The sequence below is a fragment of the Juglans microcarpa x Juglans regia genome, chromosome 7D, assembly GCF_004785595.1.
Source record: "Juglans microcarpa x Juglans regia isolate MS1-56 chromosome 7D, Jm3101_v1.0, whole genome shotgun sequence".
In the NCBI taxonomy this organism is placed as follows: Eukaryota; Viridiplantae; Streptophyta; class Magnoliopsida; order Fagales; family Juglandaceae; genus Juglans; species Juglans microcarpa x Juglans regia.
Genome location: NC_054606.1, coordinates 3,916,731 through 3,932,418, shown reverse-complemented (window position 1 = coordinate 3,932,418; position 15,688 = coordinate 3,916,731). Strand labels below are relative to the sequence as shown.

The 15,688-nt window shown below is 37.5% G+C and overlaps 2 protein-coding genes and 1 pseudogene across 3 annotated transcripts; 2 read left to right on the top strand and 1 right to left on the bottom strand.

Moving 5' to 3' along the window:
* Window positions 1-1,304: 1,304 nt before the first annotated feature.
* LOC121238706 lies at window positions 1,305-5,038 on the top strand (annotated as a pseudogene).
* Window positions 5,039-6,608: 1,570 nt separating this feature from the next.
* Window positions 6,609-8,116, bottom strand: LOC121239447 (inactive protein RESTRICTED TEV MOVEMENT 2). The gene is made up of 2 exons (XM_041136694.1): window positions 7,798-8,116; window positions 6,609-7,672 (listed from the first exon to the last, which is right to left on the bottom strand). Exons 1-2 carry the CDS (start codon window positions 7,934-7,936, stop codon window positions 6,609-6,611), a joined length of 1,203 nt encoding a protein of 400 aa, XP_040992628.1. The 5' UTR covers window positions 7,937-8,116.
* Window positions 8,117-8,425: 309 nt separating this feature from the next.
* On the top strand, window positions 8,426-15,484 carry LOC121238698 (beta-glucosidase BoGH3B-like). 2 transcript variants are annotated; one of them, XM_041135681.1, is made up of 10 exons: window positions 8,426-8,740; window positions 11,923-12,169; window positions 12,277-12,481; window positions 12,676-12,766; window positions 12,888-13,033; window positions 13,270-13,513; window positions 13,626-13,730; window positions 14,011-14,193; window positions 14,283-14,490; window positions 14,799-15,484. In XM_041135681.1, the coding sequence occupies exons 1-10, from the start codon at window positions 8,690-8,692 to the stop codon at window positions 15,287-15,289; spliced, it is 1,971 nt and encodes a 656-aa protein (XP_040991615.1). In that variant the 5' UTR covers window positions 8,426-8,689; the 3' UTR covers window positions 15,290-15,484. The 2 variants fall into 2 exon arrangements, with proteins under 2 accessions (XP_040991615.1, XP_040991616.1); XM_041135682.1 differs by lacking the exon at window positions 8,426-8,740 and adding an exon at window positions 11,615-11,635.
* The last annotated feature ends 204 nt before the right edge of the window (window positions 15,485-15,688 follow it).

Here is a 15,688-nt window from a genome sequence, read left to right as displayed (position 1 = left end):
AAATATCTATATAATTTTAAAATAATTATGACTTTTAAACTTTTAGAATTATAATCATAATCTTTACAAATTCAATTAATCACCATTTCTGCATTATAAAATATTTTTTAAATTTATTTATAAACAAATATAACATGATTAAAAATGTTTTAAACATATAGTTACTAACAATAAATAACTTTTTAATAGTAATACTTATTATTTAAGTTATAAGCTACAAACTTTAAAATTATAAGTTATATTTTCTACTGCATAATCCGAAACATACACTAAAACTACAAACATGCATCGAGGATATGCAAGCTCAACGAAAGTGGAATTCGTTATTACAAAAATAATTTTTTTACGCGAGTCTAACGTATTATTCAACCAAATTTCCTTCTCTCCTCATTATATTTATATATTATATCATATGTGTCCCGTGATATCATAGACTTCTCTCTCTCTTTTTTTTTTTTGTTGAAAAAATCATAGACTTCTCCTCTTTTTTTTTTTATTTTTTATGATAATATATGTATGATAGTATGCTGAGTTATATACTCCTTTGAGGCTACAAAAGAAAAACATGGATAAATTCTCCGATCTAGAGAGAGAAAATAACAATAACGTCGATGTGGCACCCGATTCCACAAACTAAACGCGGCCATTTTAGTGATAGAATTACCTCGTCCTCGATGTGGCAAGGTGTACGTTCGGAGCCAAATTCAGATTCCCGGTTATTGTGTCGTAGCTCATCGGTCTCGTCTCTCCTGTGAAACTTACTCGCGTAGGGGTGTGCAAAATTCTAAAAATTCCGACTCCGTCCGACTTCCGCTCCGACTCCGACTTCGATTTCGTCGTAGTCATCGGAATTTGGAGTCGGAATTCGGAGTAGCTCCGAATATCTATTCGGAGTCAGAATCGGAGTCGGAGCTCCAAGAAGCTCCGATTCCGATTCCGAAATTTTTTTTACTGTATACTTGCACTCGAGCGAGGTGTCGAGCGTAAGTCGAGCACACGTTGTATTGAACATTGGCTCGATCGACATGTCGAGCGGAAGTCCAGCGAACCTCTCTGAAAGAGTTCCGCTCGAGCGCCACGTCGAGCGCACTTCGAGCTCCGATCTTATGTCGGAGCTCCTATAGGAGGTCGGAGCTCCGACCTCCTATCGGAGTCGGAGCTCCAATTTGGCTCCGACTCTTGTCGAGTCGGAGGTCGGAAACGAGCACTCCGACTCCGTCGGAGTCGGAGTCCAGCCCTACACTCACGTATTGTCCATCTCTCCGTCTCTCTCCAACCACGGGCTCTGAAACATAATTGGGACCATGAACGCGCCCATAATCGGTAAGCTCCTCTTTCTTTCTCTTGTTATATGATTTATGTTACATTTAGTTGGGTAGTTTTGTTTCGATGTTACAATTTTTATCTGGTGTTGTGAAGATCCATTGCAAGGAGACTTCCCGGAGGTGATAGAGGAGTATTTGGAACATGGGGTCATGAAGTGCATTGCCTTCAATCGCCGCGGTACCCTTCTTGCTGGTAACCCAAACCACCCCCCCACCCCCCCCCCCCCCCCCCCCCCCCCCCCCCCCCCCCCCCCCCCCGGGTGTTGTGAAATACGTATTTTCCTCAACACCATACGATGGACATTGCGCGTGCATATGTAAGTTTTTTATTCTGCAATGTATCTAGTTTATGATGCTTTGTTGCGTGTCTTGGCTTGGTAACAAATTGTGGGGGAGGGGGTTTTCGAAATTGTTGAAGAACTACTAATGTACAATAAAAACTTCACCTTTGGGAGTTTAATGCGAGAATTGTTGTTCTTGTTTGCTTGCTTGAATCTTTCAGCAAAGGGCGAGGGCAGATGCGGTGTTTGTTTTTCTTTTCAAAACCCAACACTGGGAGTTTGAACCAGCTTCATGTTTTGGTAGCGGTTGTAGCCACCGTAATGTAATAATTAAAAAGGGATGGCATCGGTGGTCATCCCTGAAAATCTGCATTCTTGCGAGTAGATCAGTTACTTGTGTTTATCGTGCTGGCCCTAGAAAGATTAGTTAAGGTGTTTACCAGAAACTGAAAAGAGGGAAGGAACTAATCTTTCATGGGTTTTGGGATCACAATGCTTGGTAGTTGGATCTTGGTTTTTTTTTTTTTTTTTTAGTGGAACAGTTGAAAAGGTTCAAGCAAATTATTCTTCTTGTATGTATTTGGGCTACGCTTTTTGTTTTTGTTTTCCAATAAAATCTAAAATTACTTGTAAAAAAATGATCAAGCAAAGTGTTCCGACTAAAATATATGTTCATATTTTTTTGGCTTTTATTTTTTATTTAAAAAAAAGGCTTTTGTCACTTAATAAGTTCTTTACCCAGCACCACCAAGAGAGAAGAAGAAGATTATAGGCACATAGCTATATTCTTGAGAGTTATTCTAAGATCCTTACTGGGTGCTCTGATGGGAACTACGTTATCTGGGATTTTGAAACCAGGGGTATTACTAAGGAGCTTCGAGATAAAGACTCTGTTCCTGCCATAACAGGTGTCTGTTGGTCAAAGTATGGACACCGTATCCTTGTGTCTGCTGCTGACAAGTCATTAACTCTTTGGGATGTCATCAGTGGCGAGAGGATTACACGCCAAATCTGCAGCAAACCCCTTTACAAGCTCGTCTACATCCTGGCTCCTCTACTCCATCTCTCTGCCTGGCATGCCCCCTTTCGTCTGCTCCCATGATAGTTGACTTGAACACGGGAAGCACAACTATACTTCCGGTTTTGATCCCTGAGACAATCATTGTACCTGCCCCTCAGTCACGCAACAAGTTCTCAGATGGGACTCCCCCTTTCAATCCAACTGCTGCTTGCTTCAACAAATATGGGGATCTTGTGTATGTGGGGAACTCCAAGGGAGAAATTCTTATAATAGATTATAGAACTGTCCAAGTGCGTGCCTTGGTTCCACTGGGGGTGCCGTGATCAAGAACATGGTAATCATCAGGAATGGGCAGTATCACCTTACAAATTCGAATGATCGGACCATTAGGATCTATGAGAACCTTCTTCCCTTCAAAGATGGGGCTTCAATCCGTTGACGTTGATGACTTGAAATTAGATGGTGTTGAGAAGTTGAAGGCTGTTGGATCAAAGTGCCTGACACTTTTCCGGGAGCTTCAAGATTCTATCTCAAAGATGCATTGAAAAGCACCTTGCTTTGGTGGTGATGGTGAAAGGGTAATTGGTGGTTCTGCAGAACACAAGATTTACATATGGGATAGGGCCGGGCATCTTGTGAAAATCCTTGAAGGTCCGAAGGAAGCCTTGATTGACTTAGCATGGCATCCTGTTCATCCCATTGTTGTCTCTGTTTCCCTAACTGGCTTCGTCTATATTTGGTCTAAAGATTATACAGAGAACTGGAGTGCATTTGCTCCTGATTTCAAAGAGCTAGAGGAAAATGAGGAGTATGTAGAACGAGAAGATGAATTCGATCTCGTTCCTGAAACTGAAAAGGTGAGAAGGCATTTAACTGGCTGAGCAGTTAATATCTGCACTTCTATGTTTCTCAAGTATGTGTGTCCTTACAGGTGAAAGAATCGGATGTTTATGAAGATGATGAAGTTGATATACTGATGGTAGAGAAGAATTCGGCTTTCAGTGATTCAGATATGTCCCAAGAAGAACTTTGCTTCTTGCCAGATATTCCTTCTCCTGATGTTCCTGATCAGCAAGACAAATGTGTGGAGAGTTCATCAAAGTTAGTGGATGGAAATCGGTCTGGATCCCTCTTTCAGATGAGGCTGGACCAAATGGACGCACAACAAACCATGCATCAAGTCCACCTGATGGTAATGTTTGGCCTTGTATGTAATTTTCTGCAAGTCATTACTGCCTTGAGTTCAAGTTTACTTGGAACAATTATTCCTGCTAGCCTTACTGTCGAAGTTTGGGAATTCTTCCTTCCTTGTTTTCTTTAAAACCAAAATCTGGATTCAAACTTCCAAAGTTTGAAAGTTTCAAATTCTAACCTACCTTCGTCTTGTACCTAAAAAGTAAAAACTGTAGCCAACAATAATTAGCAAAAGATAAAAAGGTAGCTCTAGCAGTAGTGGTCTCAGTTTTTACCCAAAAAAAAAAAAAGCAGTGGCCCCAGTTTTACCTTTTGAACGGGGAAGGTTCATATTTACTTTATTTACTTTATAAGAAATAAGTTTGAGAGACCCACCCCTGCACAAGTAACAAGAAGATGATTATATAATTAGTTAGGACCCAGATTATTATTATTTTTTTCTTGTTCTGTTCTTTTCTCCTTTTTCTTTCTCCCCCTGAAGGGTATTTTTTTTTTAAAAAAAAAAAATCAATTAGATGTAGCAGAAAAAGAAAAAAAGTAGTTAGATCCCAGAAGAAAACCAAAGACTGAAAGATGGTAATATGCTAATTAATGCATTGATTAAACTGCGAAAAGTGATAAAATTTGAGGTGGATATATCCATTTGCATTGTTTTTTGTGTTTGGGAATGTGAACATGCATGTCACATCAGATTAATCGGGTGATTAAGCATGCAATTTTCAAGTCCTCTGCTGGATTAACTTATATTGCATTAATGACAAGAATTCAACTTTTTTCTTGGGCATTATGGAGATATGCCATCACTACACTACAATTTGATTGAAGATCCATTTTCTCCGAGTTTTCCGTGCACAGTTTTTTTTTTTTTTTTTTTTGGGGGGGGGGGGGGGGGATGTGAGTTAATTTTGTTTGCCTGTAATTAGAATGGAATATCTTTCTAAGCTTATAAACTTGGAATCATGTTCCCAATTATCAGTATTTGATTCCTTTCAATGAGGCACTGACTCATGCAGTTATAGATTATTCTGCTGCAGGGAATGCTGGTGGAGCCCGCTTGAAAAGAAAGCGGAAGCCTTCAGAGAAGGGGTTGGGGTTGCAGGCAGAGAAGGTCAGGAAACCCTTGAAATCTTCTGGTAGATTGTCAAAAGTTTAAAAATAAATCTGTGGTTGATCAGGATAATGGTAATGGTTTTCTTGGGGATGATGTTTCTGATTAGTAGGATTATAATTCTAATTTATTTTCCATTTGTACTTCTTTGTTCTTGTTTTTTCCTGCTTGAAAACTTAAGAGGCTTAGGTACTTATTTTAGCCTATCACGTGTATGTATTTTCTTGGCATTCATGCCCCATCATGTTAACATGTGGCAAAATCGTGAAAGAGAAGAATTTGGATACATACCTCTTAGTTTTGGCAGTGTCTCACATTATCAAAGTGCTAAAACTTTGCAATTAGCAATGGGAAGGCAAAGAGTACTGACAGAGATTCAGTCTATTTGTTTAGTAATAATGTGGATTTTGCATCTTCTTTACCTGCACCGGAAGTGCAAGCCTGAGGTATACGCATTGGGAGGGGAATTGTTGCTCTGACTACCTTAGATTCTTACGTCTGCTCATCTCCTCTTGGTGGTTTTGTTTCTTTTTGTTTTTTGGGTCCCTTTTCCCCTCTCTGGAAATCATAAGAACTTCATTGACGATTTATTCCAACTAGGTAGACATAAAGCTGTTTTTCATTCTTCGCGGCTTGTTTTTTTCCATCAATTTTGTCCACAAAATTCGAAAAAAAATAAATAGTTGATATATATAAACAACCCTGTAAGCCACATGAACCTGCACATTTCAGAACCAGTATGCAAGCAGTAGTGTGAGCTATGGCCGGAGTTTGAACAAATTAATATGACTTTGGAGGCAGTTGCTCAAAAATTCTTCCGGGCTTTGCTCTTCTTCTTGGTTTTTTTTTTTTTCTTTTTCTTTTTCTTTTATTGGCACCAGGTGTCTAGGAACAGCGTCCCGACTAATCCAGAGAGTGCACAGGCCCTCAATAATGAATTTTCCGTAAGTGTATTTTGAATAATTCAAAAAAATAATCGATGACTCTTAGAAATTGTTTACCCCTAATAGAATTTGAACTTTAGATCTTGAGAGCATATCCCCAATTAACCCAAAGCCTTTACCTCGGCTGTTCTGATATGACTAAACATATGTGCCAGAATTTTTTGTTTGAGAAGTGCTATCGCTGAAAAAGAGAATTATAATAAAAAAATTATAAATTATTATAATTTTATATAATAACATCGATTCTTGCAAATAAAGTCATATAGGATGCTTCGGGTGACCAGGCATTTTAATTAAAGACATCCTTAAATCTCCAATTGAGTCCGTACGTAGCCAACATGCATGCATGAATAGAGGGAAGATTATGTACACGTCTTGGAATCTTTTGCTATAAATTAACAACCATATCTGATCCGAATTAGGTATTTTTTCGAAATAATCAACAATATTAATTATTGAACAAATCCTAGCTTTCCGGTTAAGAAATTAAGGCAATATATAATATTTAATAAATTTCAAACGTCTCTTTCATCGTTTAATATTGTAATATAGATTCTGATCATGAAACATGCAAGCATGCAGGATTGTAAACGTGATGAGACCAGACGCAGAAAACTCAAATAAATTAGCTTCGGTGCATTTTCACGTACGTGCAATCCAAGTTCTTGCATGCCTGCCATACATTACACAGTACTGGATTAATTCAGATGTAGTTTTGTATAATCAAAGTCAAGCTTATATTCCAGATCTGGAGCGATAGCTGTAGGAGAGATAAGCTCCAACTCCAAGTGCCAAAATCACGAGCACTGCTGCACCGATATTTACCAGACTCTGCCTCTTGTCTTCATTTTTCATCCTCTTTGCTAGACTATTCACTCTCTGCTTAGCAGAATCCATCACAGTTTTTATTCTCACAATCCCTTTCTCAGCTTTTAAATCGGCCTCCTTACCGATCATCTCCTCTTCCACCTTACCGCCAGAAGATCTCACTTTCTTTTCCTGATCTCTGTTCTCTGAAATCTTTGGCGCTGTACTGCTAATTTCGTGCTTCACAAAGCTGTCTGTGCTTTTCTCGCCACTTTCCTTTCCATTAATGACCATTTTCTTTTCCGCATATTTCTGATCAGATTCTTCTGTTTCTTTTGCCTTCCGATTTCTATCATCATCTTTCTTTCCAATGGACTTTTGGCGATCAACCTTCACAGCGCTCGACGCCATACTCGCTTTGCCCGTTACGTTTCTGGTATCTGAGGTTGGAGCTGTAGCCTTTGGCGGAGCTAAGTATTCTTGACCCTTTTGTGCGTTAGGATCGGTAGTTGCTTCCGGAGGGCTCCGAGATTGATTAGTCTTCACAACCCATTTTCTTTCGTCTATGGCACTTGAAGACGTTGCTTTTGGAGGGATGTCTTCCCTACCCTTCTCCACCTTTCGCTCGGTGGCAACCCTCTTAAGACTCCGAGGCTGAGCTATCTCCTCCGGCCTCCTCCTTTTCTCAACCCCAGAAGTTGAAGCGGGCATAGAAGTAGGAATAATCTCCTCTTGAACCTTTTGAGTATTCTTTGATTGGGAAACAGACTTTTCAGCAGGGCCAACTGTTGCTACGATCTTCTTGGGGATTGTAATGGAGAGAGCCCCATGCTGAAACTTGGCGCGAATCTTATCGGTGTTGCAATTCTCTGGAACTGGAAAACTTTGATTGAAACGGCTCCATCTATCATTTACCACCGGTCGCTCTCCTCGAGCCGTTACCGTACGAGAGCAGTTCACGTATGCGACTTTTATTCTCTCCTTCGTGAAACCTGAAAAAAGTTCAGAGGTTACGTGAGGAACGAAGATATATATTCCCTAAACAAACGTGGATGATCAACAACAGAACGAACGAGGTGGGTAGAAATTAAGATAGTTGGTCATGTATTAAACACACCAGGAAGATGGATAATTATAATATTTTCTGCTGCTTCTTCCTTCCGTTCTGATATTGGTTGAAAATCCTCGTATACGAGACGGGAATATTGTCGTGGAACGGCAGTAGTAACTTCCCCAGATCGTTGCCTCCTTGCCATTGCTAGCTGCTGCGTACTTAAGTTTTGATCAAATCGATCTTTATGTGAAGATCTCACAAAATGTACTGATGCTTTTGAATGGAAAATATTTGCAGGTTATGGGTACCATTTTATACATGTCACATGATGCTAGCTGTGCGTTGAGATTGGATCATGCATGCTGGTAATTAATTTGAGCAGTTTTCTTTTCTTATGGATGAGACTATTCCTTTTTGGTTGCATTGGTTTTGTGCTAAGTTATGATGATGGGCTTCCCAGAGTACTAGATCTACATGTATATATTCCTTTACTGTTTCATGGGGTTTTGTTTAATGGGCTTTCAAAATGTCTCCCAAGTCATGGCATAACCTCTACAAATGAAGACAAGATACCTTGTTTAATTAGCCAGCAAAACAAAAGAAAAAAGAAGGTTCTTTGTTTGGTTTCTACGCTTATTCAATGCGTGCAGGCCGCCCAGGGTGCATCAGTAGATAATTATTTATTAAAGATAACATTAAAGAAAGGTGATTATCTAAAGTAGTTCAAGTTCTATGGGTTTTCAATAACAAAAGGCAAGTTTTGCAGTACCAGTAGTAGTACTTGGGCGCGCATGCAATAGATGATCAGAAGAAGGAGATCGATCGAGGTTATATTATTTTGGGTTGATGACAATAATTGCACTGGGCTCGGATTGCTTGCTGATCAAAAAAGTGAAAAATATGATCTGAGTGATCGATCTCAACACGATGAAGAGAGGCATGCACGTTGTTCATCATGATCGTTGGGGGCTCGAATGGATGGAACATGCAGCTGCTTCATCTTCAGGTACTGCTTTCTCCATTAAATCCCCATATGGGAGTCGATATGAGTTGGCAGCAGGCATATATAAATTATAAAGTGAAATAAATGTTTTAGTCACAAAATATTTTATAAAAATAAATTTATAAACCGGCGTACTTGCATTTGATCATGCGTTATATTAGATTGTAAAATTATTTTTATTATAAAGTAGATCTAACGTATAACATTAAGTTAGTTACGTTAACATGTGGATTTATTTTTGTAGAATTTCTTTATGAGTATAGCGGTACTTCTCATTTTTTAATCTTAAAAAATTTCTGTTTTCACATGGAAATGTTTTTTTTCAATGGTATACCACCCAAAAAATTTATCATCCATTTGCTTTTAAGTGCAATTGATTAGTACTGTTCATTTAGGTTCCAGCCCAAGAATCTAGATATACCCGAACCGGAATCTGGATTTCAAAACTGAGCCGAAACTCGGATTGAAACTGGTTTTTAAAAATCTAGAACCTAGGTTCCGGGTTGCATCTTTTTTTTTAATATAAATCAAGGCCTATATGTTATAAATATTTTTTCATGAAAAAAGTAAAAAAAAACCATAAAATGGATGTTTCATTAGACATAATATGTATTTTTCTTTTTGGATTTTTGTTCATTTAGTTGCTAGAAATGAACAAAAAAAAAAAAAAATCAAAACATTAAAAAAAAAAAAAAAGGAATAGCAAGTATACCTGAATTTTTCTATGCGGATAACAGCCCGAATTTGTTCCGGGCTGGAACATGTAATGAGAAGGAAAAAATTCAACCTAGATGAACATGCCAACAACTGATCATGTGATAGTTCTTCACCGGTTGATTTTCTTGAGCATGCGACTTTTTTTTTGGGACTTGTATATTTTGGGGTTTGGAGCTCGTTTGCAGATTCGTTGGGGCTACTTGATCAAGTCTTTCTATTTAAACACTAATATTTGTACATTAATACGTGTGTTTAAATAAAAAGTTAATAATAATAAATCACATATTGACACATAGTATAAATAAGAATAAGTAAAAATTTTCATTTGTTGTATGATATATTTATCTCGCGTACGTACACTAAATGAAATTAACATTACAAAATTTATTTATTTATGACCAGTTAATTCTAACGAAATGACTATTTACAATTAAAATAAGTCTATTCTAATACAAATAGTATTTTCGCCCCAAACAAATTGTCACAAAAGCCCCCTTTTTTTTTGTAGTGTAATCATGTTTCGTACGTGGTGTAAAAGTGATAAAAAAAACAAAGACAAATAAATAAATTAATTAATTAACATGACTATATATACATATTTGATGTAACTTGCAATAGAAAAGACATTTACAATCTTATGCATGATATTAAACTACCCTTAGTTAGTAAATTAAAGGGTTTTTTTTTTTTTTTTTTTTGTAATTCTATTTTAATTAGTGGGAAATGATGCATTCACCTGGGGTGCATCCTGACAAAAGCTACCGATTTTCTTTTTTACTTTTTTTCTTAATTGTTAAAGAAGTGTTTTTAAATGAGTTTGTGAATTTTTTCATTATTTTTTTAAATATTTAAAGAGATTTAAAAAATGCTTAAAAAAACACAAAATAAAAATTACATTTTACACTTCTCTATAGAAGGACTAGTCATTAATAATTTGACAATATTAATTAGTAGCTATTAAAACTCCAACAGAGAATAATAATACTATATATACCTATCTTTCTTTACATTGGACTCTTCAAATTGAACAAAGAATTAGATCTCAGTTGGCTTATTTGGAATCTAATTACGAGTTCTTTGTATTTTAATTTTTATGGACTTTTTCGAACGGAAAAAAAGGGTTTTTGCTAAGTATTAAACAGCTTTATGCATGGGTCAGTGACTCCTAGCTAAATTCTAATATCTTGGCCACGATCCAAACCCTTATTTCGCAAACCCTTATTTGATTAATTCTCAGTGATTTTAAAGGGAATTAATTATAAATAAAACCTAAAAGATAGCTAAGAAGGAAAAAGCTGGAAGGAGTCAACAGATCATGCATGCATGCATCTAGATGAATTACCAAATCTATTTATTTATTATATTTTTGGGGGATATATTTACTTTTATAGAATTGTAAGAAAGATATGAAGCGGAGAGAGATAAGATCAAAAAGAGAAAAGATAAGATAAAAGAAAGATAAGAGAGATATGAAGCGGAAGGAGATATATTTAATTTATTATATGTCTCACCTAATAATAGTATGACATATATCTTTCTTGCTCTAATATTAATATATAACATCTATCTGGAAATGCAAATGATTTGGAATAATTTAATGGATAAAATTATTTTACAAGAAGTTTTCTAGAAAATAGTAATTTTTTATTTTTCCTATTTTATTCATTACTAAAAAAGAAAAAATTGTAAAAATATTATAATTAGTGAAGTACTGATTAATATCTTATAGATATAAAAATCTGATAAATGGATCTACCTCTGCCTAGTAAAGGAGACAGATAATATGTTTTTTTTTTTTTTTCTAAAGAGAAAGAATATTATGTTCATTGAAGATCAAACTGCACGTCTCTCGAGATCAAGGCCTAGGCATTGGCAATCACCAAACCGGATAGTGTGGGCTCGAGGGCAATCGTTTAGATAGGTATGAAGACGGTTAGGTTACACGTTTAACAGTCAAAGGCATCAACTTCCCGCTATATTCTAGGAGAACAACTCAAAAAAGATATCCGCCCTACCATGATACGTGTGTCTGTCTCTTCTGTCTTATGTTTTTCAACACCCTATTTCAAGCAACACTTCTTCTTTCCTTCCCTATTTATATCCCACCACCTTCAAACCCCTAGCTGTGCAGTTAAACCACGAATCTTGCTGTACGTTCTGACGTTTCTTCCTTCTTTGCTGGTGATCTTTTTGTGTTTTTGATCTTTTGGACGTTCTGGTTATTTGGAGGTAATTGTATTTTCCACATGCTTGTTGGGTTTTCATGGCATAATCATCTTTTAGTTTCTATAGAAAGTAGAAACTGAACAAATGATTCCATGATCTTTCATTCATGACTTTCTTCCAATATATAAGCAATTCGTTGAACCTACCTCGACAACTTTTCCCACTGCATATTTTGATACAATGTTAATGGTTCTCGTTGTTTAGCTTTCACATCACCTTAGTTTTTTTTCAAATTTTTTCAGGATTTTAGCGGGACCAAGATGGCGAGAATTCCAATCCCCTTCTTGGGATTTTTGTTTTTGGCAATATGTTTCTGCTCATCAATGGCAGAAGCTCAAGGATATGTGGGATACAAGGACCCAAGGCGACCGGTTGGAGCTAGGATAAAAAATCTCTTGGCAAGAATGACTCTGGAAGAAAAAATTGGTCAGATGCTTCAAATTGAAAGGGCTAATGCCACTGCCCAGGTCATGAAGGATTACTTCATTGGTATGCGTATATAGATTATGATGTGTTCAACTTCTGCTGTTGTTTGTGAATTTGCCATAATTACTCTAAATGTTCTTTCAACTCACAATAAAATGAAAAATGTATAGGTAGTGTATTAAGTGGTGGAGGGAGTGTGCCTGCTCCAAAGGCTTCTCCAGAGCAATGGGTAGATATGGTGAATGAAATTCAGAAAGGGGCTCTTGCTACCCGTCTTGGAATCCCTATGATTTATGGAATTGATGCAGTTCATGGACACAACAATGTGTATAAAGCAACCATTTTCCCCCATAATGTGGGTCTTGGAGTGACCAGGCAAGTGCATATGCTTGCATACAAACCGTGAAAAATTCTACATGCATAGCCGTCCTTCTGTTTTTCTGTGGAATGCGAGAAACTTGAAAATCCTGAACCAATCGAGCTAGCAAATTTTGTTTGTTCAATGACAATCAGTTCGTCATTCTGTTGCACCTCAAGTTGAATCACGTTTTCTGTTATCATACCTGCAGGGATCCTGATCTTCTAAAGAGGATCGGTGCTGCAACTGCACTTGAAGTTCGAGCCACTGGGATTCCATATGCTTTTGCTCCATGTATCGCGGTAATTACAAGTTTTTCACCTGGATGCAATGCAACTATTGAAGAAAATCCAAAGCACCTAAAGTTCTTATTTCTCCACTGTTTTCTGTGATGGTGATCCTATTTTCTGTTGAATAATGCAGGTTTGCAGGGATCCAAGGTGGGGTCGGTGTTATGAGAGCTATAGTGAGGACCCCAAGATTGTAAAGATGATGACCGAGATCATCCCAGGTTTGCAAGGAGATATCCCTGCAAATTCTAGAAAGGGAGTTCCGTACGTTGGTGGGAAGTAAGAATTTACATCTTTTTTCATTATTTTGATCTTAATTTGTTTCAAAAAATTTGTGCTAAACGTGTTTATCCATTCAAACTTTGGATAAACAAATTATAAGCCACTTTTAATCAAGCATATGACTGCTCGTTTGCCACTTAAATTAGAATCAGTTCCAGTAAATCCTGAATTTAGAGTCATTACTCGTGTTGAATGTGGGTAAAGTCCATACTTATATTTAAGATTGCATTCAGGGATAAGGTGGCAGCTTGTGCAAAGCACTATGTTGGTGATGGAGGCACAGTTAAAGGAATTAACGAAAACAACACCATAGTTAGTCAGCACGAATTGTACAGCATCCACATGCCTGCTTACTATGATTCAATTATTAAGGGTGTCGCTACTGTTATGGCATCTTATTCGAGTTTGAATGGAATGAAGATGCATGCGAACCATAAGATGCTGACAGGGTTTCTCAAGAACAGACTCCACTTCAGGGTACTTTCTAATTCAATATTCAGAGTTTTAAAAAATTCATTGATTTTTTTTTTTAATGAGATTAATGGAAATCCCAGAGAAGTAATGTTTCATTATCTGTTGATCCTTTCAGGGTTTCGTCATCTCAGATTGGCAAGGAATTGACAAGATTACATATCCACCACATGCAAACTACACATACTCTATTCAAGCTTCAATTCTAGCTGGTGTTGACATGGTCAGTAACAAATATTAGCAAAAGATTTATTTCATTCACGGTCCCAAGATTTTTTGCTAAGCTTTCTGCTGGCACATACTCCTATACCCTTACAAATCTTTCTATAGTGTTGTAAAGAGCTTCTAATTCATGGATATAGTCATTGACATAGATACACCATGTGTAACTGAAAAAAAAAAAAAAAAAAAAGATTTCATGAGTGAGGGCTTTACATCAATGATAAATTTGCATCTTTAAGAAGCCATGTGAAGAGAGATGCATGACTTTCAAAATGATGCAGGTCATGGGTCCTTACAACTACCCAGAATTTATCAATGAATTAACCAATCTGGTTAAGAAGAATGTCATTCCCATGAGCCGCATAGATGATGCTGTGAAGAGGATTTTGAGGGTTAAGTTCTCCATGGGGCTCTTTGAGAGCCCTCTGGCTGATAACAGTCTGGCCAACGAAGTTGGAAGCAAGGTTAGCTAGATCATTTCCCAAACTGATCTTTGGTTATTTGTTTTTGTAATGTCAAAGCACCGCTTGATCGGATTTCCTCCTTTCATTAGGAGCATAGGGAACTCGCGAGGGAAGCTGTGAGGAAATCACTTGTGCTATTGCAAAATGGAAAATCTGCAGCTGCCGGGCCTCTGCTGCCTCTCCCTAAGAAAGTGCCAAAGATTCTTGTTGCTGGAAGCCATGCAGACAACTTGGGTTATCAATGCGGTGGATGGACAATCGAATGGCAAGGACTTGGCGGGAATGACCTCACTGCCGGTACATATTCCCTACCAGCATACATTTAACTTTTCTCTTTAACGATATCTATTTTCCCTCATTTTTCTCTCCAGATTGTCTGCAAACCAAGTTTATCATATGAAACTTGTCTCGTGGTTTTAGATGTGTGCCTAGTGACTAAGTGTGACAAAAATTTGGATCATTTACTTCAAGTCGCTATTGTAGTTTTAGTAATTCCATCTCGAAGTTATTTAAGAGCTCTAGAGGATCTTAATCCATACTTTGGTATTGCATTTCTTTCCATTCCAGTAGCCTGTCGCATTGATAGAATGATTCATTTATGACAGGAACCACCATCCTTAATGCCATCAAAGCCACTGTGGACCAAAGCACCCAGGTGGTCTTCAATGAGAACCCTGACCCTGCCTTTTTCAAGTCCAATGACTTCTCCTACGCCATCGTGGTAGTAGGCGAGCAACCCTACGCTGAGACCAACGGTGATAATCTGAACCTCACTCTCCCTGAACCCGGGCCGAGCACAATCAACAATGTATGCGGGGCTGTCAAGTGTGTTGTCGTTGTTGTATCCGGACGGCCACTTGTCATTGAACCATATCTTGCATCAATGGACGCTCTGGTGGCTGCATGGCTCCCAGGTAGTGAAGGTCAAGGTGTGGCTGATGCTCTTTTTGGTGACTATGGATTTTCTGGCAAGCTGGCTCGAACGTGGTTTAAACGAGTAGATCAGCTACCCATGAATGTTGGGGATCAACACTATGACCCTCTTTTCCCATTTGGTTTTGGGCTAACAACTAAGCCTTCGAGGCAAAGCAGCTGAAGATCCATTCCCTAGAAAAAGTTCCAAGAACAATATGTTTTAATGTTTTTTAAGTACGACCGACCTTATGTTTTTTACGTCAACTTTTAAATTTTTTATTTCCTACCTTATATATTAATGTCAATAAGTGAGAAAATACAGTTGTTTTGTTAATTTCCTTATATGCTATATTTATCATAGCATGTGACCAGCTTATATACAAGTTCTACGCGTATTGGTTCATTCAATTTAAATGCATGTGGAATTCGGTCCACATTTACAAACATATAGTTGTTTGGTTTCAAAATTGTCCTTGTCATTTGAGCTTACATTAGCACCATATGGATGAGTCAATCAAGTTGATTCGTGATTGGGACTTTTGGAATGATGGGATGGAGGATATACTGATTGAGATGTTGT